The sequence below is a fragment of the Meles meles genome, chromosome 2 (genome assembly GCF_922984935.1).
Source record: "Meles meles chromosome 2, mMelMel3.1 paternal haplotype, whole genome shotgun sequence".
Taxonomy (NCBI): Eukaryota; Metazoa; Chordata; class Mammalia; order Carnivora; family Mustelidae; genus Meles; species Meles meles.
The window spans coordinates 68,219,486-68,244,715 of NC_060067.1; the positions used below are offsets into that span (position 1 = coordinate 68,219,486).

The window sequence follows — 25,230 nt, forward strand, 5'->3', positions numbered from 1 at the left end:
CATTAAAAGGATAATAACAGGATAATATGAACAACTATACCAGCACATGTTTTAATTTACATGAAACAGACAAAATCCTAGAAAGACATAAGCTACCAAAGCTCACTCCAGAAGAAACAGACATGCTAAATAGCCCTGTTTCCATTAAGATGAATTTGCAGTTAAAAATGGTTCCATAAAGAAAACTCCCGGGCCAGGGGAGCTCCAGGGGGCCCAGTGGATTAAGCATCCACTCTTGATTTCAGCTGGAGTTGTGGTCTCAGGGTTGTGGGATCAAACCCTACATGGGCTCTGTGCCCAGGGCAGGGTCTCCTTGTTATTCTTTCCCTCCTCCTCGCCATAACCCTCAGCCCCTCCCTCCTCTTGCAGGAGCTCCCTTTCTCTAAAATAAATAAATGAATAACATCTTTTAAAAAAGGAAGGAAGAAAGAAAACTCCAGGCCCAGATGACATCACTGTGAATTCTACCATATAGTTAAGTAAAAAATACCAATTCCATAAAAACTTTTCTCAAAAGTTCTACATAAGTTCTTCCAGAAACACTTTCCAATTCACTCTATCAGGCCCAGCATCACCTTGATATCAAAACCATAAAAAGACTGTGTTATGTGAGAAAAAAGACAAATATCTCCCATGAACGCAGACTAAAAATTAGTTAACAAAATTTCAGCAAATAGTCCAGCAATAAACAGACAGACTAAAACATCATGATGGGGGCAAAAGGGGATTATCTCAGGCATACAAAATTGGTTCAGCATTCAAGAAAGTAATAAATAGGGGCATCTGGGTGGCTCAGTGGGTTAAGCCTCTGCCTTCAGCTCAGGTCATGATATCAGGGACCTGAGATCAAGCCCCACATTGAGCTCTCCACTCAGCGGGGAGCCTGCTTTCCCCTCTCTCTCTCTCTCTGTGTGTCTCTGCCTACTTGTGATCTCTCTCTCTCTGTCAAATAAATAAATAAAATCTTTTTTAAAAAAGCAATAAATATAATTCACTATATTGAACTGAAGAAGAAAAAACATGAGATCATTTTAATAGATACAGAGAGAGCATTTCACAAAATTCAACATCCATTTAGGATAAAAGCACTCCACAAATTAGGAATAGAAGTGTCCTCAACTTGATAAGGGACATCTACAAAAAAACCTACCAGGAATATCAAGCATAATGATGAAAGACTGAATGTTTCTCTCCCAAAATCAGGAAGTATGCAAGGATGTATACTCTGGCATTCTTACTGAATACTGGCGATTCTCACCCATGCAATAAGGCAAGAAAAAGGAAAACAAACAAGCAAAAACATACATACAGGGAAGGAAGGGGGGAAAAAGTATCTGCATGACTCCTCATTACATGTTGCTAAATTTGAATCTTTTCTTTAATTATAAACTATCTTAAGCACACAGAAGAACACAGAGAACAATACAAAAAAACCCACCTATTATCTTGATTTAACATAGGTCAACATTTACTTTAGATCTTTAATTCTTAAAAACTGTCTTTTAGAAGATTCTCAGAAGATGGTAGCAGTGAGTACAGTTTTTGAATCTTATTAAATCTCTATCCCGACACTGCACAAAAAAATTAGCTACACAAACTAAGATAGCAAAGCCAAAACCTAAGGGTGATACCTATAACACTAGCTAATAAGGTAGAATGATGAAACAGAAAATATAACTGGTAGGGTTGACATACAGTGTAGGACATCATCATCTCTGAAGGAAGAAGCAGAAGGAACCATAGACCATTTGCCAAACTCCCAAAAGAACTATCAGGAACTCACAATGATAAGCTTAGAGGGCCAATTTGAGAACAGCAGCTGAGACCACGAGTTCTGCACACTTAAATCCTTAAAAAAAAATTTCCAAACTAGCCATTTAAAAATGATTTTCAGGACAAAGTCTCACACAAAGAAATCTGTGGTAATTAGAATGCAAACTGACTAACACAGAACTATAAAGAAAACAGAGGTGAAGAATCCAGATAAAAACAAGGAAGGGGACTAGAACCCAATTGCTTCAATAAACTGCCATATTTTTTGGCACTTCACAAAAACAACGAAGAGGGAGCTCTAGAGCCATGACATTAGAAAAGCTTTTCTGGGGGCCCCTGGGTGGCTCAGTCGTTAAGTCTCTGCCTTTGGCTCAGGTTGGGATGGAGCCCCACATCAGGCTCCCTGCTCAGCAGGAAGCCTGCTTCTCTCTCTCTCTCCCACTCCCCCTGCTTGCATTCCTTCTCTTGCTGTCTCTGTCAAATAAACAAAATCTTAAAAAAAAGAAATGAAACGTAAAAAAAGAAAAGCTTTTCTGAACCAGAATCCTTCAAGAAAACTAATTTCATGTAAAAATGAAAAGAAAAGGGAGTGCCTGGTTGGCTCAGTTGGTTGTCTGACTTTGGCTTGGGTCATGATCTCAGGGTCCTGGGACTGAACTACAGCGCTGGGCTCTGCGGGCAATCTGCTTGTCCCTCTCCCTCTTTTTTTTTTTTTTTAAGATTTTATTTATTTGACAGACAGAGATTACAAATAGGCAGAGAGACCAGGCAGAAAGAGAGGAAGAGAAGCAGGCCTTCTGCTGAGCAGAAAGCCCAATGCAGGACTCAATCCCAGGACCCTGGGATCATGACCTGAGCCGAAAGCAGAGGTTTTAACCCACTGAGCCACCCAGGCGCCCCGTCCCTCTCCCTCTTGATCTGTCCCTCCCTCCCCCTGCTGTGCTCTCTAAAATAAACAAAAATCTTAAAAAAAAAAGAACAGAAAAATACCATGCTCAAATACCATACAAAAATTCTATCAAGAAAAAAGAGCAGAATCACATCCCTACAGATAATGAAAACACACAAGAAAGACATGTCCACAAAACAGATGAAAACTGTAATCTGTTATTTCATAACACAGTAAAGAAAGTATTAAAATAATAAAAGATACCAAAAAAACACTTAATATAATCAGAACAACTCAGAAATGAAGGCTAGAACATAAGAGGAATTAGATATAAATGAGAAAATAATTTTAAAAATACTAAATTCAAATTAGGAGAAAAGAATGTAAAGAGAAAAAAAAAGAATTCTTTTAAATCATAAAGAAATGAAGCAATAAATAGGTCTTCAGAACAAGTGACAGTTAAGGAAGACAAACTCCAACATGCACACAACAGCATCTGGGCAGTAGGAAACAAAAGGGAACAGGATAAACACTAAAAACCAATTCAATGTTCCTAGAATACAAAAGATCTGGAAGACCATGTCGTCTGAGAAAATTAACCCAGGATGACCAATGCTAAGACATATATTCTGGTAAAACTGCTCGTCTCTAAAGAAAAAAAAAGTACTCTGAACATCCAGCAAAAGAGACCAAGTCACTTAAATGGAAAGGTTATCCTCAATTTTAACAGCAGTGCTTTGAGGCAGAAGAAAATTATTTAAGATTCATAAAATCGAAAATGTGAGTCTAGGGTCTAACTAACCAAACCAAATTCATACTGCCATATAAAGGCCAGCATGCGAGAACTCAAAGTATTGTTTCCACAAGCATTTTCTGAGAAGGCTACTAGAGAAGGTACTTAAGACAACCAAAATGACTAGGAGTACACTGATACGAAGGCAGTGGTGAGCATTAAATATATATTTATTACAGAATTAAGTTACTAATTATAATACTAAATGAGTGTTGTAAGAGGGAGATGATATCGTGTCACGGTTATATGCTGACAACACAGAATGAAACTATTTTCAATCATGAAGAGGGAACATAATATTGGTAGGGTATCGCTATTGTGTGTGATACATGGGAAAAACAAATGAGTGATCATGTAATATTCTGGTTTTGTTATTCCTGTTGTCCTTAAAAACCAGAATTTTTGTTGTGGAAGAGAGGAAAATAAGGGTTAGAGGAGATCAGGTAAAAACCCCTTAGTACTGAATTTTAAATAGAATTATGAGTATAATTCCACTATATACTTAAAATTCCAACATTCAACAGTATGCCATATAATTCACAAGGTAATAATATATTTCCTACTAAAAAGGCCTAGAAAGAAGGACTAACCCAGCTCACTGCTACTGTACCCAGCAAAGTACCCACTCCTATAGTAGTACCTAGACTAATTTCCATTTCCCACAAAAAGAAATAAAGATTTCTTTTTGAAATGGCCAATTCCAGACCTAGGCAGGAAATACACTCAGGGAGCCTAGAACATCTCCTTGTGGGGGATGGCCTGGAAAGTCAAAGACTACTAGGCTCAGGGATCAACCTAAAGGGACTTCCACCAGTCAGAAGGGTTAACTGCAATGTTCTGAAACTCATTAAATATACTGAAATCTATGAAATAATACCAAAATATAACAGCTGGTCATCTTAGAAACAATGACAAGGAACCAACTTATTTTGAAAAGGTTTACTTTTCCCATATAAACCATACCACTGGGTAACCAAAAAAAGTTGAGAGGAAGCTCCTTTTCTTGTGTGTAAGCCTTATTTGTTTTTTAAAAGATTTTATTTATGTATTTGAGAAAGAGAGGGAAAGCGAGACAGAGAGAGAGAGAGAGAAAAGAGTGCATGCACACTAGCGGGGAAGAGGGGACAGGTGCAAAGGGAGAGGGAGAAACAGACTCAGGGAGCTCAGACAATGGACAATGCAGAGGTCTTTCCCAGGACCCTGGGATCATGACTTGAGCTGAAGGCAGACACTTAACCAAATGCAGAGGTCCTTCCCAGGATCCTGGGATCATGACTTGAGCTGAAGGCAGACACTTAACCAACTGAGCCATGCAGCTGCCCCAAGCCTGATTTCAATAGATGACAATGAGGAAACTGCTCCGCAATGTGTGAAACTCCAACCCAGAAACAGATCATCTATAAATAGTTTAGCAAGACATTCCCCTCAAACATGCAATGACTGATAGGGAAGGGGGTGGCCCCTTTCCAGCCATGCCCCATTTCCAGGGAAGTTGCTCTTTACAGAAATAGCCTAGTTAATAAATACAAAGGAGGAATGACGGCATTAAAATATCTCCATCTTGGAATCTTTATTAAATTAATGGACCTCCGTCTTGAGAATCAATAGCTGCTAACAATGCAAAAAGGAACTGCCAGACTATGTACCTACTGACAGAACACAGAACCGCCTACAGAGAGCAGGCTTTGCCAGAAAGCTGAATCCAAACACAGTCAAGGATCTAGATCCAACTACCAACTTGCTGTAAACTTGGAAGACCAAAGTACAAGGTTAGCAGTACCATGGAGATGGAATCAGCAAAATTCAGGCTGTAGCAAGTTCTGCAGGGCAACAAACCCATTTTATTTTTTTTTTTAGGAGTTTATTTATTTATCATAGAGGGAGAGAGTATAATCAGGTGGAGCAGCAAGCAAAGGGAGAAGCAGGCTCCCTGCTGAGCAAAGAGCCCCATGCAGGACTTGATCCCAGGACCCTAGGATTACGACCTGAGCCAAAGGCAGACACTTAATGGACTGAGCCACCCAGGTATCCCTCTTTATTTTTTTTTTAAAGACTTATTTATTTGAGACCGAGAGAGAGAGCGCGCGCTCGAGCAAGCACAAGCACGGGGAAGGGCAGAGGGAGAGAGAAAAAGACCCAAGCAGTCTCCTCACTGAGCAAGGAGCCTGATGGCAGGCTCCATCTCACAATTCTAAGATCATGACCTAATCCGAAATCTAGAGTTGGGTGCTCAACTGACCTAGCCACGCTGGCACCCCTCCTCCTTACACCTTGAGTTTAAAGGAAATGGTTTTGGGGAGCCTGGGTGGTTTGCTCAGTTGGGCGTCTGACTCTTGGTTTCGGCTCAGGTCATGATCTCCCAGTCATGAGACTCAGCCCTACATCAGGCTCTGAGCTCAGCGAGAAGTCTGTTTAATATTCTCTCCCTCTCCCGTTCCCCCTTCCCAAAATGGGCACCCGTCCCTCTCTAAAAATAAACCTTAAAAAGAGAGAGAAAGGGGTAAATTGTAGCCTGAAAAAGGTTAAAGAAATAGTACTAAAAATAGACAAAAACTAAACCCTAGTATTTCAGGATGACCATTTGGGCAATAAAACCATGAAGAAGATCAGGGCAGCGGTTACAAGTCAAGACAGAGGTTTCTGGGATGCCTGGCTGGCTCAGTTGGTGGAGAGTGTAACTCTTGATCTCCAGGTTGTGAGTTGGAACCCCACGTTGGGTGTAGCAAATACTTAAAAGTAAAATTAATAGATCTACGTATTGAGCATCAATGGCTGCTAACAACACCTGCGTGGCTCAGTCCATTAAGCACCTGGCTTCAGCTCAAATGTTGACCTCAGCATCTTGGGATCGAGCCCTGCACTGCTGGCCTCCCTGCTCAGTGGGGAGTCTGCTGGTCCCTCTGCCTCTCCCTCTGCTTGTGCTCTTTCTATGAAATAAATTCTATTAAAAATTACTAAATAATTTTTTAAAATAAAATCTTTAAAAAAGATGGCATTTCCTTCTGAGAGGATGATAGGGGAGAGGCAATCAACCAATGCCCTTAATTTCTTTCTTAACCCAGGCGGGAAAGGTAAAGGTATAACACCTGAATGCCACTTGTAAGCTGTATACCATTTGTTCTATGCCATCTATACATAGCTTACAACAAAGGTTGTATTACTTTGTTTTTAAATTTGTACTCTTAAGAAACATACTATTAGATATAATTAAAATTAATTAGATTTCTTCCTCTATTTTTTTTTTTTAATTTGACAGACAGAGATCACAAGTAGGCAGAGAGGCAGGCGGAGACAGAAAGAGGGGAAGCAGGCTCCGTGCCGAGCAGAGAACTTGACACAGGGCTCGATCCCAGGATCCTGGGATCATGACCTGAGCCGAAGGCAGAGGCTTTAACCCACTGAACCACCCAGGCACCCCAGATTTCTTTCTCTTTTTTGGTATGGCATTATTGCAACAAAATTTCCTTTTCTCTAATTATAAGACAATGTGCAAGTAAATACATCACCCTTTTATCTAATACATATGAGACAGCACTAGAATCCATGAAGAATCCTGTGAAAACAAGAAAATCTGACTACGGTTTAACTTCAGAGTAAAACCTTAGCTAGTAAATGTCCATCACTCGCTGGACATTAATAATGCATCATTTTGGTGGGTGTCGGTCAACTTCTGAGAATACCATGGAACTGACAGGTAAGTAGCCAACGCCTGGTGACTGAACAGAAAGCATTGGTGCATGCTGGCCCATGAGAAGCTGACTAGCTAACTACAGCTGTCAGGCATTGGTCCAGCACACAGCACACAGGTCAGAGCGGCTGACGCTCACGCTGCCCAGGATTCACCCTGTCACGTTAACGTTTACAAGTTCAACAGCCACAGCAACGCTCCTCCACCTCTGCACGTTAACCATTTTTTGCTTACGGTCATCCATCCAATATTCCCCCCCGGCTTGCTTTTGGAATGTCTGTCTCTCACCCATTTACAAACAGCAGTAAGGAGTGGTGGATAAGAAATGCTGGCCTGGCTGAAATAAGTTCAGGCAAATTGATGTGCTCCTCCGTAAGCACTGTTTCTGAGTAATTTTAGTTCACAAAGGGTCTGCGAAGCCACATAAAAAGTCATCAGCCTGAGAAAGAACAGTCCTATTGGCTCATAAAAAAGGGAGCCATCTAGGGATGCCTGGGGTGGCTCAGTCATTAAGCGTCTACCTTCGGATCAGGTCATGGTCCCAGGATCCTGCAATTGAGCCGTGCATAAGGCTCCCTGCTGCTTCTCCCTCTCTCTCCCTCCCTCTGTGCGTACATACTCTCTCTCAAATAAATAAGTAAAATCTTTAAGAAAAAATAAAAATAAATTTTAAAAAAGGGAGCCCTCTACCTTCAAGCCTTTCACTGTAACTAAAACATTAATTTTCAAAAAACTCAATTCTGTGTATCACAATGTACACCAATCTACTTCCCATTAGAACAGGAAATGTAGCCTACGAAATGACTGAATGGGTACGGAGAGTCAGGAACTACTCACTCATGTTCAAGGCCGCCATCCCCCCTTGCGGAGCTGCGGGGTAGACGTTCGGTACGTTCGCAGTCATGAAATCTGCAATCTGCTGTAGCGCCAACAGGCCTGTGGGGTTCTTTCCCTTCTTAAATTGTTCCTGTATCATTGATTCCAACTCTTCACAGAAAGCCTAGTAAAAGGCAAATGAGAACAGTGAGACACTATCTCTCTCCCATGCCTTGGGAAGGCAGAGGTAACTAACACACAGACTACCTTTTTGTTTGTTTTCATCCAGGGCTAGAAAAGTAAATGGATATTCTCATATATTACTACTTGGAGCATCAATTGCTACATTATTTCTAGAAAGTAATGTAAATAATACAAAAGCTTTAAAATCTTAACATTTTATCACTAATAATATTTTCGAAAGAAATAATTAGGGATATACTCAAAGATGAATTCATATCAATGTTAGTTCCAGCAGGACTGACAAAAGGGAAGCAGTCGACATATGAAACAGTAGAAACATGATTACACACACGGGTCCACCTTACAATGGACACGGTCCATCTATGCACATGGTCAACACAAAAGGCTGAGAAAAATTAAATGACATAAAATTGTTCTGCATATATTTTTGATTGTGAAATGGTTGTAAAGCAACAGAATCCGTTTTGTTTTTTTTTAAGATTTTATTTATTTATTTGACAGACAAAGATCACAAGTAGGCAGAGAGGCAGGCAGAGAGAGAGGAGGAAGCAGGCTCTCCGCAGAGCAGAGAGCCCGATGTGGGTTCGATCCCAGGACCCTGGGATCATGACCTGAGCTGAAGGCAGAGGCTTTAACCCACTGAGCCACCCAGGTGCCCCAGAATCTGTGTTTTGTAAGAGTGAATACACATCTAAACACAGAACACTAAATACATCCAAATGTTTACTATAATCATCTTAGTATATGATTATATTATTAATTATATATTATATATATTATATAAATTATATATTTTATTATATATTATATTTTATTATATAATTTATTATATATTATAATATATATTATATATTATATATTACATATAATATAATATATAATATATATTATATATTATATATAATATATAACATATAATATATAAATATATTATTATATAATATATTAAATACTAAATAATATTAAATATTAAATATACATTATTATATAATATATATTAAATATTAAATATTATATACTATATTGTATGATAATATATTATATTAATATATAATTATTATATATAATATAATATGTATTTAATATTATTAATATATTATTATGTATTATTATATTATATAATATATATTATTACATTAAATATGTTATATATTTATATATAAATATATTTTTATATTTTTATTATTATTATATTATATAAAATATATTATATAAATATATTTTTATATAAATATATATAAGATATATATTTATATATATATAAATTATATATTATTATATAATTATAATCATATTAGCAATTTTCATGTTCTACTTTGTGCTTCTCAGTATTTTCTTCAAAATAGTTTTTTCTCAAAATAGATTCTCTTAATCACTTTTTAAAAGTTGAAAAAGAAATCCTAAAACATTCATCCTTTATCGAATAATCCTAAATTTTTAAAAAAGATCTAAACTAGGTAAAAGGATTAAGTCGGGTTGATGGTGACTTTAATATAAAGTCACTACTGAAACAATACAGGTTAATTTATAGCTTTGCTTTCCCAAACCATGTTGAAATAATTTTTCACATATCCTACAAAGAAATATCTTATCAGAGGTGCCTGGATTAAGTGCCTGCCTTCGGCTTGGGTCATGATCCCAGGACCCTGGGATCGAGCCCTGCATAAGGTGCTCTGCTCAGTGGGAAGCCTGCTTCTCCCTCTCCCACTCCCCCTGCTTGTGTTCCCTCTCTTGCTGTGTATCTGTCAAATAAATAAATAAAATCTTAAAAACAAACAAACAAAAAAGGAGTATCTTATCAAATACTAGTTAAAATGAAAATATGAGCTTGGGATGCCTGGGTGGCTCAGTCAGTTAAGCGCCTGCCTTCAGCTCGGGTCATGGTCCTGGGATTGAGTCCCACGTCAGGCTCCTTGCTCAGCGGGGAATCTGCTTCTCACTCTGCCTGCTCTGCTTGCCACTCCCCCTGCTTATGCTCTCTCTCTCACTGACAAATAAATTTTTAAAAAATCTTTAGAAAAAAGAAAATATAAGCTCACTGAATGAATACCCACATCTGATTACAAACACTCCAAGGGTTTCTGGATGATTCCATATTCAACTTCTAGTTTTTCATTGCTTGAATGAAAAGCTGAAAAGACATAATGCCCAGGGACAGTCCAAGTATAGCTATCAGTAGCTTGCAGAAAGCAAGCAATACATGTATTACACTTAATACAATGCTATAAAAGAATATAAGGAACCAAGAGTGGCTAGAGGAACCCCTATTTACCATATGACAAATGATATCATAGATCATATTCTGTGGGAGTCAAGGAAGGAGGGGAAAGCTGACAGGGGCTTTGACTGGAAAGAAGAAATCAATAAACAAAACACAGTTACTCAGCCATCCCTGGTATCAACGGCAAAGGCAATGATCTAGGCAGATATGCAGACACAGGATAAAGGGATACAGACAGATGCAGAAGCCTCACTAAAGGTCACAGAGTATGCTGGACACAGAGGACAACAATTGCATAAAACTAGCTCCCTGCCCTCACAGGCCCTCAATCTGAAAACTCAAACCCTCTCCTTCCACTGTTTCCAAATCCACAGATGTATCTATGGGAAGCTCAGTTCAACACGCATGTACGATGTATGTACATGACACCACAACTCAGCCCACGTACACAGTGCAACACATGTTAAGTCCCAGGTGCTGTTCTAGGCACTGAAGATATACAGCTAGAAAAAATGGTCCTTGCCATTAAGGAACCTGAAGTTTAGCATATAACACACAAAAAGAAAACCACAGTGTAAGAAGCCCTCAGTATTCACAGCCTCCCTGAGGCCCTATATGTGCGGTAAGGAGCTGAGTGCAACAGAGGCCGGTGAGGGCCTGGAGCCACCCAGCCAGATCCCAGAGTCTACTCCAACCAGCACTCACGGCCAGTGACCTTGTGTGCTTCCTTGGTCCTAAATACTAGTGGTTCAACATCCACACCCTCACCTCTCAGCGAACTGCCTGCCTCTCCTCTAGTGACCCTGTCCTCCAGTCACCTAGGCCTCCCATGTGCATGATCATGTCCTAGATGTGCTCTTTCCTAGTAACTGTGCCCCAAGTATGGGTTCCCCTCCTAGCTTCCAACTCACCCTTCCTTCAACTCCATCGTGACCCTAACACTGGTCCACCATCCCTTACCTTCCCTGCATCCTGACTTCCCTCATCCAGCTTAGAGCCTTGGTTTAACATTATAATCATTCCCTTGCTCACACCTGCACTCTCTACCATTTCACCTGGCATATTCCCAGGGTTAAATTCAACCCTTCACTCTGTTACTCACGCTGCTGGAGCAGGGGGGGGGATCATGCTGGATCGTTCCACTATAAATTCATGACCCTAACCTGAGTGTGCCCTTCACACTAACCCAAGGACAGCCCATCCCCTCATCCACTCTCACACCTCCCTGGGCCCGATCTCGGCAGATTATTCCCTGAAAGCAGAGGATCAGCATGAAGAAAACTCTCCAGATACCTCCGGGATCTATGCAACCATCAGCATCTATGCCCACAGGGTTGGCTTTCCCACTCCCTGAAGTGGCTCAACTCCTGTGCTCCTAAAACCAAGAATCCAGCACCAGGACATCCGTAGGAAGCAATCCCAGGCTTTCTGGTCTTTCAGCTTACGTCCTTTCTCTGTTCCAGGGTCCCACACTGCATTCAGATCGTCACAGTTGATGCTGACAATGTCTGTCCTCGATGACCTGTGGATGGGGGCCTGCACAGCACCTGCACACAGTTGGTGCCATAAGTCAACTTTCTGCACTCTGCCCCCAGTGATGTTTCCTTCATTTCTTGTGGCTTTCATATAGGAAACTGCTCAAGCCTAAAATCTAAATGTTCTCTGATTCATTTTTTCCTCTAACTCTTCCTCATCATCCATCAGCAAGTTCTATTGAGCATACCCTCAAAATAAAACTCAAAAATTACTGCCACCTCCTGCTTGGAAGATGGCTTTCTCTCTTGCCCCATACAACATTTTTTCTTTTTCTTTTTTTTTAAGTAGGCTCCACACCCAAAGTGGGGCTTGAACTCACGACCTTGAGATTAAGAGTCACATGCTCTACAGAACGAGCCAGCCAGGCACCCCTACAATACTCCTTCTATACCAAACCTTCAAAAATGAAATCACACCAGGGGCTCCTGGGTGATTCAGTCAGTTAAACATCTGACTCTTGATTTCAGCTCAGGTCATGATCTCAGGGTCGTGAGACTAAGCCCAAGTTCAGCTTAAGATTCTCTTGCTCATGCTCCCCTCCCCTGCAGCCCTCTGCTTGCATGTGTTCTTTCTCTAAGAATATAAAATAAAACTAGCGCCATTCCTGTATGCAGCCCTCTGATGACTCTATTACACTCTGAATGCAAAACAAACTCCTAACCCGAGCCTACAGAGCCTTCCAGGACCTGCCCCCTCCCTGTTACCTACTGTCAGACCACACCGGTGCCTCTGACTCTCCAAGCCCATCCAGCTCATCCCTGAGCTAGGGATTTCACTTGCTGCCCCTCAACTGGAACACTGCTCCCCTCATCCCTGCAGGGCTGGCTCCTTCCGCTCCCTTCCTCAGAGAGGCCTGTGCGAACCACCACTCAGTCCAATCACCCCACTGCTTCCCGCACTGCACTTCTGTTTGATGTTTCTTGTTCACTTCCTTCCAGGAGGGTGTGAGGTCAGAAACTTGACCCAACAGGTGCTCACATAGGTGTTATACTCATGTCCAAACTCACCAAGCTGTACACTTAAGATCTGCATAAATTCCTCTAAATTATACCTCCACAATATGTGAAGACTAATCATAACCAAACAAACAAAACCTCTTAGAGCATTTATTTGTCCTGTTCACTGCTAACTCTCCAGGTTCCTTGAGCAGCATGTAAAAGACAAACATTTAAAAAATTCCATGAGTATCTCCCTAATAACACTCCAAAGCTTTAAGGAGACAAGATCAGAAGGGGAAAAAAAATGACACACACACAAGGGCAGCAGCAGCAACACAAGGAAGTGATGGAGACAGAACTCCTTTACGTAAGGACGTGAACAGAACACAGAGGGCATGCTTCTGGCTTAAAGTGCTGGTGTCACTAGAGGAAAAACCAATCAATGATGAGGTCCTATTGAGGCCTACCAAGTGCCCAGCACCAGGGGAGGGGGTCTGGAGGTAACAGTAATTTTTAAACAGTTCGAAAATAAAGAGACTCTCTGGAGAAGTAGGGAGAGAATAAAAAGGAGAAGCCAGCACCTCCTCTCCTTTTGACAATGAAGATCTTTCATTTATTCTGCCTGATAACTTGAATTGAACGGAATTCTTTCCCCAGCCATGCACATACACACGAGGCATGGATTTCCTGGGTGGAAATGCAGGCACTCTAGCATGCACAACAGAGGTAAGAGGTGAAGCCTCAGAGAAGGAAGAAGACCCTTGTGCAGCAAGAAGGCTTACAGGACTCTGCAGGATCATGGACACCCTCTTCTTCTGCTCCATCATGTTGAAGTCCTGGCGAAGGTCCGGTGCCATGTTCCTCTCTCGCAAGTACTCTGGGTTGTTCTCATCCACCCTGTCAAAGTACCGCTCCTTGTGTGGGGCGGTGGTCGGGGGTGGTGAGGTCACCACTGCGGCACGAGAGTCCCCATTCATGGCACAATCCTTCTTGGTTCCTACAGAATCAACATACAAGAAAATCCTGTGTTTGAATCAATGTCCAACAGCATTTCATCACAAGCACATCAGCCTGGCAAACACAGCCTTCAGTGTAAGAACATCAGGAGTGACTGAGTCAGAGCCATCACGTGTGTCTTTGTGGCCTCGGAGGCACACACCAGCCATCTCCCACCCTTCTACGGACCAACGGCATTTTTTGTCCTCGCCATTGTGCTTTGGCAGACAACAGGAAAACAAGCTCACAAAGCTATTGTATCCTCTGTCAAACTGAAAAAGAATTAGATATTGAATTTTTTAAAAAGAGTTTACTTGTTTATTTGTCAGAGCAAGAGAGAGAGCACAAGCAGGGGAGCAGCCAGCCGAGAGAGAAGGAGAAGCAGACTCCCCACTGAGCAGGAAGCCTGATGCAGGACTTGATCTCAGGATCCTGGGATCATGACCTGAGCTGAAGGCAGACACTTAACCAACTGAGCCACCTAGGCACCCCTAGATACTGAATTTTGACAAGATAGTTTAAGTCATGATCCTGTTCCATACAGAAAGGGCCTACCAGGAGAAGCACAGTTCATTTCTGGAGAAATCTGATTTATGGTATTTTCCCTAAAATGTGTCAGTAGTAATTTTGCAAAGGATTCTCCAAACGGATCAATAAGAAAGCAGCTACTCACACATCTATATTCATGCAAACAGGAAATGCTCCTCATCAGATCACCTTTTCAGTTCAAAGAACAGCAGGTACCAAAAACATCAACATGCCCTATTCTGTAACTAAAAGACGCCCAAATGACTCAAATTTAAAAGTCTATTATTATGGCTACTTACTTACACTCTTTTTAATCCCAATATTTTCTTTGAAATGATGTTCAAATACTAAATTATATTCATCTTTAACTACTAAATTACTAAAAGAGCACACTTTACTAAGCATAGAAATAGTTTCATTTCTATGGTTGACAACTAAGTGTTTACTGAGCATCTATTACATCTCACCACTGTGCTAGGTACAAAAAGCAACCAGACACTGTGCTCCCATTGGGGAAGCTAGGCTCCCAGACTCATGAGAAGGGAAGAGGGGTTGGTTCAGAAGTCATCAGCACAGAGACAGCAGCGAACGCTGGAGAGGAGAGAAACTGGCTAGTGGAATGCAGAGTGGGAAGGAGCAAAACTAGCACCTGGGCAAGTCCCTAGCACTTGGCAGTATACAAAGAGACAACTTTGAATCAATTAAGAACAAGAAGGAAAGGATGAAGAAACAAGGTGAGAAAGACTCAGGAGCCACAGGCAGAGGTTTTTTTTTTTTGTTTGTTTTTTTTAAGATTTTATTTATTTGACAGACAGATCAGAGGCAGAGTTTTGATGGTGAGGGGACAACAGTTCCTCAGGCCACACAGGATGAACAAGGAAGAGATTTTTTAAAGAGTCGATTAAAGGAGCTATTCAAATGCGATCTGTGTCCCTTCCTTACACAGCAAACAAATATTGATTCCAAATAGAGCACAGGCCTAAATGAACAGCAAAATCTATCAAATTCTCAGAAGAAAACACAGGAATAAATCTATGAGACTTCAGGTCAGATGTCAGTTTCATATGACATCAAAAGGACAAGCAACAGGAAGAAAAAAAGAGATAAATTGGACTTCCTTAAAAGTGTACTTCAAAGGACACATGAATAAAAAGACAGCTACAGAATGGGAAGAGTATTTGAAAATCATGTATCTTTGAAGAGATCTACACCCAGAATATACAAAGAACACTTACAACTTAATCATTACAATCACAATTTTTTTAAAAAGTCTGGGGGCGCCTGGGTGGCTCAGTGGGTTAATAAAGCCTCTCCCTTCGGCTCAGGTCATGATCCCAGGGTCTTGGGATCAAGCCCCACATCAGGCTCTCTGCTCAGTGGGGAGCCTGCTTCCTCCTCCTCTCTCTGCCTGCCTCTCTGCCTACTTGTGATCTGTCTGTCAAATAAATAAATAATCATTAAAAAAAAAACAAACCCTGAAAACCTTCCCGTGGCCTACAAGAACCGAGCAGCTGACACTGCCCACATCCCCGACGCACAGAATCATGAGACGTGAATAAGAAGATAACGACTTGGGGGTGCCTGGGTGGCTCAGTGGATTAAAGCCTCTGCCTCCAGATCAGGTCGTGATCTCAGGGTCCTGGGATAGAGCCCCACATCAGGTTCTCTGCTCAGCGGGGAGCCTGCTTCCTCCTCTCTCTCTGCCTCTCTGCCTACTTGTGATCTCTGTCTGTCAAATAAGTAAATAAAATCTTAAACAAAAATAAACATAAAAATTAAAAAAGAAGATAATTGCTTGGGACGCCTGGATGGCTCAGTCAGTTGGGCCACTGCCTTTGGCTCGGGTCATGATCCCAGGGTCCTGGGATCCACTCCCGAATCGGGCTCCTTGCTTGGCGGGGAGCCTGCTTCTCTCTCTGCCTCTGCCTCTGCCTGCCTGTGCGCTTGTGCTCTCTCTCTCTCTCTCTCTCTCTATCTCTGACAAATAAATAAATAAAAATTTAAAAAAAAAAAAGAAGAAGAAGATAATTGACTTGAAGCTGGAAAGTACCAACAGGCTTGCTGTGCTGCCACAGAGCATGGACACAATGGTGGGGAGGGGAGGGGAGGGAAGGGGAGGGGAGGGAAGTCCACACAAAACACTCATGTTTTCCTCACTTTACGGATGACGGAACTCAGGTCACTCGGCTAGGAAGCAGCAGGGCTAGGATTCAAACTGCAGGCCACCTGGCGGGTTCTTAACCTCTAAGCCACACTGTAAATAGCGAAGAGGACCGGGGGCCAGGCGGAAGCCATAGTGCGGGGGTACAATGACCCCAAAGGGATGAGAAGGAAGGAAATCAAGGGCCTGAGATTCTGCATCTCTCAGGAGCTCCCAAGTCATACCAGTGTCACTGAACTTGGACCACAACGGGAACGCAAGGCTTTAAAGAAGAGTTCATTTTAAAAATATCTTATGGTACCAACAGCCAAAGAATCAGCTGGAGGACCCCCCCCCTTTTTAAGACAGATCAATCTGGATATTGCTCTTCTGAAACCTAAAGATATGACAGAACTAACAGTATGCTTAAAGTGACACTATTTTAAGGACTCAAAGTATGATAACAATTAGGGACTAAAAGTTAACACAGAATAAATAAACCAAGGACCACCTGAATGTAGTCTTTAAAACTTACTCTTCTCTAAATGTATCCTCTGAATTTGCAGTTTAATTTGTTCACTTTAGCCTAGTTTGTTCTAAAAGAATGATGCAAAGAAAAAGAACAAAACAAAGGTTGTCTGACATTTCTTCATCAGACGGAAATGAAGCTGAACATCATGAGCCAAAACACAAAGACTCTACTTCAGTGTTTCAGAAACAAAAGGAGAACATGCAGCACTGTTATTTCTCTATCACTAAACGAGGCCAATCTGAAGCCATTCTCACCAGAGAGTAAGGACCCGGGAACACTGCAGAGGCAGCTCTACAGCTGCTTCTTGTCCCAGAGCTGACGCACGAAGTCTTTGAAAAGTGAGATAAGGCAGAGATTGCTCTTTTTATGACAAGCTGCTGTGTGAATGTGTAAGATGAGGACTGCAGTCTAGATACGCACGTGTTCCTTCCTTCAATAAGAAGTCTATACACTTAAATCAAAGTACACATATTCTGTGCCCAGTGATCAAGAAAAAACATCATTCTATTGTTAAAGCACAAAACTGTACTTAGTTTTTGTCAGTTATGCCTTCAGGTTTCATTAACCTAGTTTTTTTTTTTTTTTTTAATTTTCTTTAAGATTTTTTTTTTATTTATTTGACAGACAGAGATCATGAGTAGGCAGAGAGAAAGAGGGAAGCAGGCTCCCCGCTGAGCAGAGAGCCCCATTCGGGGCTTGATCCCAGGACCCTGGGATCATGACTTGAGCCAAAGGCAGAGGCTTTAACCCACTGAGCCACCCAGGCACCCCTCATTAACCTAGTTTTTAGGAGCATGTTAAGACAGCCAAGTTTTCTAGAAAGATCTCTATAAGTAAGTTATTACTTAATCCAAATTTTTGAAAAAAATGGAAAAATGAAGATTTTAAAAAATATCTGGCAACATTAGATTATTTTAAAATAATTTAAAAGGTATTAGGGCAGCTGGGTGACACAGCCAGGCATCCAGCTCTTGATTTCAGCTCAGGTCCATGACCTAGAGGGCCAGAGACTGAGCCCTGCTTCAAGCTCCACACTCTGTAGGGAGCCGGCTAGGGACTCGCCCTCTCCCTCTCTGCCCCTCCCCGGACGCTTGCTCGGACTCTCTATAAATCTCTTAAAACAATAACTGAAACGCCCACCTGTTAACATCTAACAGTATACAAGTCAATATTATTGTGACCAATATTTGTGACCAATATTTGGTCACAAAATCAATATTAAAATCTGCTCAATGCAGTATTATGAAGCTATAAAGATTTTTGGCGGGGCGCCTAGGTGGCTCAGTAGGTTGGGCCTCTGCCTTCGGCTCGGGTCAAGGTCTAGGGGTCCTGGGATTGAGCCTCGTGTCGGGCTCTCTGCTGGGCGGGAAGCCTGCTTCCCCCTCTCCCTCCGCCTGTCTCTCTACCTACTTGTATCTCTCTCTCTCTGTCAAATACATAATAAAATCTTTTAAAAAAAAAAAAAAGGAAAAAAGATTTTTGATATACATAAAAGATTATAACATTTAAGTGAAAAACTATAAAATTCCCTATTCTGTTCAGTAATCCTATCACTACTATAATTACAACTGCACAGACAAGATGATACAATGGCTAACTATACTAAAGCTGATCAAACTGATTAAAGTAAAGTGCAGATCAGTGTACCTCTATCTCGATATTCTAGCAAGCTGCTGTCATTTTACCTGTATAAGAATTTTAAGATTTCACTAGTCTTAATATGTTGCTACTTAACTCAAAGGAATCTCCGGGAACAATCCTTTCAAATAAACACACACACTCAACAGAACCCAAAGGTCTAGATGAACCCTGACAACCAACCTTGGCCTGTCCACATGAGAGCCCACACCCGACCGTGCCCACGTCACTCCTGGACACACAACAGCCTCCTAATTTGTTTCTGTACTCCTTGTCCCCCAACAACCCCCACACCAAGCCATTCCCCAAGAGAGACCAGGGAGTTTCAAAATTACGCCTAATGTCGCTACTCACTCCCTGGCTTAAAACCTGATGGCTATGGGTGCCTGGGTGGCTCAGTTGTTAAGTGTCTGCCTTTGGCTCAAGTCATGATCCCAGGGTCCTGGAATCGAGCCCTGTGTCAGGCTCTCTGCTTAGCGGGAGGCCTGCTTCTCCCTCTCCCACTCCCTCTGTTTGTGCTCCCTCTCTCACTGTCTCTGTCAAATAAATAAACAAAACTTAAAAAAAAAAAAAAAAAGCCTGATGGCTAATAACTTAGCTAAATCCTGATCTGAATCTAAAAATAACATTTGAGATAGTTAGACATCTGAACACCAACCAGACCTGGAAGGCATTAGGGAATTATTATTAAAAGTTTTAGGTGTGATATTATTATGATTACATTAGACATAATAAGATACATAGAGAAATACTTGTAGATGAAAGAGTATCTGGAATTTGCCTAAAACGTCTCTGGGGGGAGGGAGAGTACAGGTCACACAAAATGAACAAGATGGGCCACACACTAATAATGTTGAAAATGGAGGAAGGATAAAGCAGGATTCACCACAGTACTCCATTTTTTTTTTATGTTAGTCATCATACAGTACACCATTAGTTTTTGATGTAGGGGCCCATGATTCATTGTTTGCATACAAATTTTGTCTATTCTGTATTGTCTGAAAGGTGCTATAATTTTCCCTGTTTTTGGAATAAAGTACCTCAAGACCTTACATAAGTTGCTCTCTGCCTGTCTTCAGATGGACACATATCAGCAAGTTCTTTCACACAGAAACCACTGATAATGGGATGAAAGGATATTTTAACATCAACATCCCTTGTCTAATGTCCCACAAGACACCACTGGGCCTTGTACGTTATTTACTGATCTGGAAATAACAAAGTGTGCCCTGGAATATTCTCTCTTACCGAAGTTATTCTAACCCCAGGATGATCCATCCCAACGTGTAACTAAACATTAGATCAGAAACTAGACAACTTTTTGTTTCTCGAAAATACCCATGAGCTCATTCTAAAGCTTATGGGCACATTCAATGAATTCTTCGCATCTCCCTTCCGGCACAGACATTTTGCTAATGGCTAACTATTCCAACCTTCACTTGACTTATTGCTGAATCCCTAAAGGCAGGACACTCAAACCAAACAAGAAAGTTGCCATTAACAAAATTCTCTGGATCAAGTGTCTGCTAGAAAACCCAGAGGGTCATGTTGGTTTCTAAATATTCTTAAAACATTTCTCAGAGGGGGTGCCTGGGTGGCTCCCAGGTTGAGCGGCTGCCTTCAGATCAGGTCACAATCCCAGGGTCCTGGGACTGAGTCCCACATCGGGTTCCCTTCTCATTGGGGAGACTGCTGCTCTGCCTACTTGTGTTCTGTCAAAAAATAAAATCTTAAAAAAAAAAAAAAGAAAACATTTTTCAGAAACCATGACTGCCAGGTGATAATGAATTATTGCTCCAAAGAAAATAAATCAGAAGGTATCAAAAATCATAAAAGTGGTCGTTTCTGCTGGTCTCCTTGGCCACCTGATACCCAACTCCAGACAGCCTTTGGAGTCAATAGGGAAACAAGAAAAGGAGACCTCGGTACTACCTTCCTTGACTTCTATTACTTCCTGGTGCTTAACAGATCTCTACTACTGCTACATTCCCCATTCTATGTAAGGCACTGGAGATAAAAAGTTGCAAAATGAGTAGAAGACAGACAAATTAATGTAATCAGTCATGTTGCCATGACAGAAACCCACTTACGTCAGCAGGAAGAAGTGTCTGATGGTGGGAGGCAGAAAGAGCAGAGTGAGGGTGTTATGGGTTGAACTGTGTTCCCCCAAAATACATCGTATTTGGAAACAGGATCACAACAAATGTAATTAGTTAAAACGAGGTCATACTGGGACAGTATGGGCCCCTCATCCAATATGGCTGGTGTCCTTACAAAAAGAGGACATTTAGATACAGACATAAATACACGGGGAACACCATGTGAAGATGAAGGCAGAGGTCTGCTGAGGTGATACATCTACAAGCCAATGAACACCAGCCATCACCAGAAAACTGCCAGCAGCTGGTGGAAAGGCCTGGAACAGATTAATCGTCATGGTCTCAGAAGGAACCGACTCTACTGACACCCTGATCTTGCATTTTTGGTCTCCAGAACTGAGACGCAATGAATTTCTGCTGTACGCCCCCCCCAGCTATGATACTTTGTCAGGGCTGGCCCCAAGGCCTGTCTGGAAGGCTTCGCAGGAGATGCTTGTAGAGCCAAGTGGTTGCTTCCAGGTGGCACAGGGCAGGCGGCAGTGCCCTGGTGACCGAACAGCTATGGAGTCGTATAGAGAGCAGCAGAGCCAGCACAGTGAGCGAGTGGTCAACGTCCCTGCTTTCACACTTGCTCCCTGGCACCCAGCAGGAAGGTACTTGAGGAGCTTTCGATGACCCACCTGAAATGTTCTCTCTTCCAAACCTTTCAGGCCTGCTCGTTCTCAAGATCCAACTCAAATCTGTCCTGCTCTGTGAAGTGTCCCCAAGCCCCTGAGCTCGGCGTTGGCCTCCTGTGCCCAGAGGTACTTTACTCTGACCTCTCATCAGCCATTTTCAAACAGGACCAGACATCCGTTACACTCACTCCATTTCCAGTCTGTGGGCTCACAGAGAACAGACACTCAGCCTTTAACTTGTTTTTGTACACGACCCCTGGGAGAGTAGGGACTCAAGAGACACTTTGTTCCTGCAGTAGGTTACCCACTACAAGGGACATCCTAACTTCTCTGGAAGGGCTCCATGAGGTTTCCACCCAGAATTAAACTGCATCATCAGCACACACTCCATGAAATAAATGGCAGACTCACCCAAAACAAAACAAAAACAAAAATTGTAGTTATGAGATGTGATGGGCATGTTAATTTGATTGTGAGAATCATTTATAAGCAAAAATCATCAGATTGTACACTTTAAATATATCATAATTTTGTCAATTATACCTCAATAAAACTGGGGGTAAACGTTTTAAAAAATGTGGAATCTTTGCTGGACAGAGTGACAAGCTTTTAAACAGGAAGTGCTGACACTGATGGCTAAGCTCAGGCAAAGGACTGGGAATAGCACTGCACACAGTCCACACCCTGTCCAGCGCCTCAGGTGGGAAAGCAAAAGAGACACGAAAACTGTAGCCAGAAATTCATGAGGGACTTCAAGCAACTGGGTTGCTATGCCCGTCAACGGAAGAGGAATCCCTAATACCTACTGGCAGGAGGGGGCCCAACCCTGGAGCTCTCCTACATGAAACAGAACACAGCCACAGTGAGTTATACCCTCACTGCTCACATTACTAGCCTCGTTCTTCACTTCCCTTGAGGGACAAACACCCACCTGATGTTTAAGATTCTTCTTCACAGGTTCAGGCTGACTGCTATGCCCTACTTGGGATCTCAAAGTTAAGTAAAAGCCTTTAATTACTCTGATCGGATCATTTCTATTCCTGTGTCTCCGGATGTTCTCTTGCAGATGAAACTGCTCAAAAGGCCCCTTTAAGATAATCACTGCTTACTATGTGGTCAGTGATTTAAATCTTAATGGTAGGGGCACCTGGGTGGCTCAGTTAGCTGAGCATCTGACTCTTGGTTTGGCTCAAGTCATGACCTCAGGGTCCTGGGATCAGAGTCCTGTGTTGGGGGGGGCAGTCCTCCAAGGGAGTCTGCTTGTCTCACTTTCCCTCTGCCCACCCCCCTCTTGCGTGCATGCATGTCCTAATAAATCTTTTAATAAGTAAATAAAAGTAAAACTAAGTCGGGACACCTAGGTGGCTCAGTGGGTTGGGGCCTCTGCCTTCGGCTCAGGTCATGATCCCAGAGTCCTGGGATCGAGCCCCGCATCGGGCTCTCTGCTCCGCGGGGAGCCTGCTTCCTTCTCTCTTTCTGCCTGCCTTTCTGCCTAGTTGTGATTTCTCTCTGTCAAATAAATAAAATATTTTAAAAAAGAGTAAAACTAAGTCAATTGTATATGTATTAACTCATTCTTCCCCACAGATAAGGTAGCTGAGGCACAAAGCAGCTGAGCAGCCAGCATGAAGTTGCTGCACTGGAACTCAGGCTGCCTCGCTCCAGTGTCTACCCCTAACCACGCAGACAGAAACTGTCAGCAGTTTCTGACACACCACTCCTCACCTCATGTCCTAGCATGGGTCAAATCAGGAACGAGAGAAAAAATAAAAAGTAAAATTTAGTCAAAGCCATGCTTCCCAGCTTTGTCATCCACACTCACACTCCTTCTAATCAGAAAATGATGATCTTGGTGGGTCCTCTTTCTTCCTCTCTCCCTGACGGTGATAGTTCGTTAACAAGTCCCCAGCCTATATCCTCCTCAGTTTATTCAGTGTTTACAGTCATATACCTGATGTTGTTTTTTTAACAGAGCTGCTTCTTTTTTAAAAATTTTTATTTATTTATTGAGAGCACAAGCTGGGGTAGGAAGGGGAGACCGGACAGAAGCAGAGGGAGAAGCAGACTCTTCACAGAGCAGGGAGCGCAACATGGGGCTCGGTCCCAGGACCCCAGGATCATGACCTGAGCCACCCAGGCACCCCTACAGTTAGGGGTTAATCAATTCTATGGTGTACTATTATAAAGAGATCATTTGCTTAAGGATGCACAGCCATAAGTGGAAAAACAAAAATCTGAAAATAAAACTCTGATTTGGAGACTGTCGTCTTAGTTGCTTCTCATTAAGTGGTCTTCCTGCACTGACAGGACCCTCCAGTCCCAGGGTCAGTACTGGGCAGCGGACAGACCACTGGGCCCAGCGTCAGTGATTAGTCCCACTCCCTCTGCTGTATGACTTCAACAAGGATGAACTCTTCATCAATAAAGTAAAAATATCTCCCTAACTTAATGAATCAATGAGACAACGTAGCCAAGAGCACTGCGGGGAGAAAATGAGAAATCATCATTGTAATTACAATCATAACATCTGTCACTCCCAAACTCCACACCTAATGCTTCCTGATCCAGGGAAGAAGGAGACATTTAGCCAGCGCAAGGGAACCAGAAGAGAGCCCCACACAGGAATTCAGAGTGTGACAACGGCCCCAAGGCACCATGTCTGCACCCAAATTAGTCCAGGTGAACAATTCTGTGACAGTTCCCCCTTTGCAAGTGAAAAGTTGACTCAGTTTTAAGTTCCTGAGGTCTCAAAATAAAAAAAGGGCCAAGTCAGGCCGTAGGCCCAAGCCCACTAGCTCCAAGTGCCAAGCTCATCCCTCGACTGCCACACAAGAAGTCGGAAGGGGGCACTGGCCGAGGGCAGGAAGCGCAGCACCATTTAGCAACTAACAGGCCCTCAATAAAGATCTGTGAAGTGGAGGAATGGTGAAGAAAGACAAAAACCATCCTTCATGACTAATTTCACAAAATTCGTTTCCGTACAGAAGAAATATAGCAACATCCAGTACTTACAGATGGCTCATGAGCTCATATCAATCAGTTTCCTCTCAAACAAGTGCTATTCCTTCCTTTTTTAAAAGATTTTATTTTTAAGGAGCGCCTGGGCAGCTCAATGAGTTAAAGCCTCTGCCTTCGGCTCAGGTCATGATCCCAGGGTCCTGGGATCGAGCCCCGCATCGGGTTCTCTGCTTGGCAGGGAGCCTGCTTCCCTTTCTCTCTCTCTGCCTACTTGAGATCTCTGTCTGTCAAATAAATAAATACATAAAATCTTAAAAAAACAAAAAAGATTTTATTTTTAAGTAATCTCTACTCCCAGTGTGGGGCTTGAACTCACAACCCCGAGATCAAGAGTCCCAAACAAGTGCTTTTCAAGAAGAAATTCCACAAAGGAAACTGCACTTCAGATTTTAAAAGAGGAATGTGGGAGGAGTAATTTTATATACTGTGCCTCACAATTTAACAAGTAACAGCCACTCCATAGGACAGTCTCCACTGCAATTCCCGATCCACAAGTTCTAAGTCAATGCTCTGAACCACCACAGAAAACCAAGAGCAAAAGTCAACTTTATCCTCTGACAGTGCCAACCACTTTCTCTATTTTTGCTCCTTCATGATACCATTCCTGTCCTTCAATTACTATACGATTTTTATTTTTCATTATATTTTTACTGAAGTCATGGAGGCTTTCAAAACTTTGTTTTACTGAAACAAAACTCTCCCTGAATTTCATTCCATAAGCGTTGGCTTGCTAAAGGGTCTGAG

The 25,230-nt window shown here is 42.1% G+C and overlaps 1 protein-coding gene across 9 annotated transcripts in view; it reads right to left on the bottom strand.

Moving 5' to 3' along the window:
- ADD1 (adducin 1) overlaps nucleotides 1-25,230 on the bottom strand; it is an 88,709-nt gene that overhangs the window by 33,339 nt on the left and 30,140 nt on the right. For all 9 annotated transcript variants that reach the window (XM_045997317.1, XM_045997319.1, XM_045997318.1 and 6 more), the window contains exons 2-3: nucleotides 13,641-13,855; nucleotides 7,981-8,143 (exon numbers count right to left, since the gene is read on the bottom strand). In XM_045997317.1, coding sequence (XP_045853273.1) covers nucleotides 7,981-8,143; nucleotides 13,641-13,835 — 358 coding nt within the window. In that variant the 5' untranslated portion in view covers nucleotides 13,836-13,855. The remainder of the gene's footprint in view (nucleotides 1-7,980; nucleotides 8,144-13,640; nucleotides 13,856-25,230) is intronic.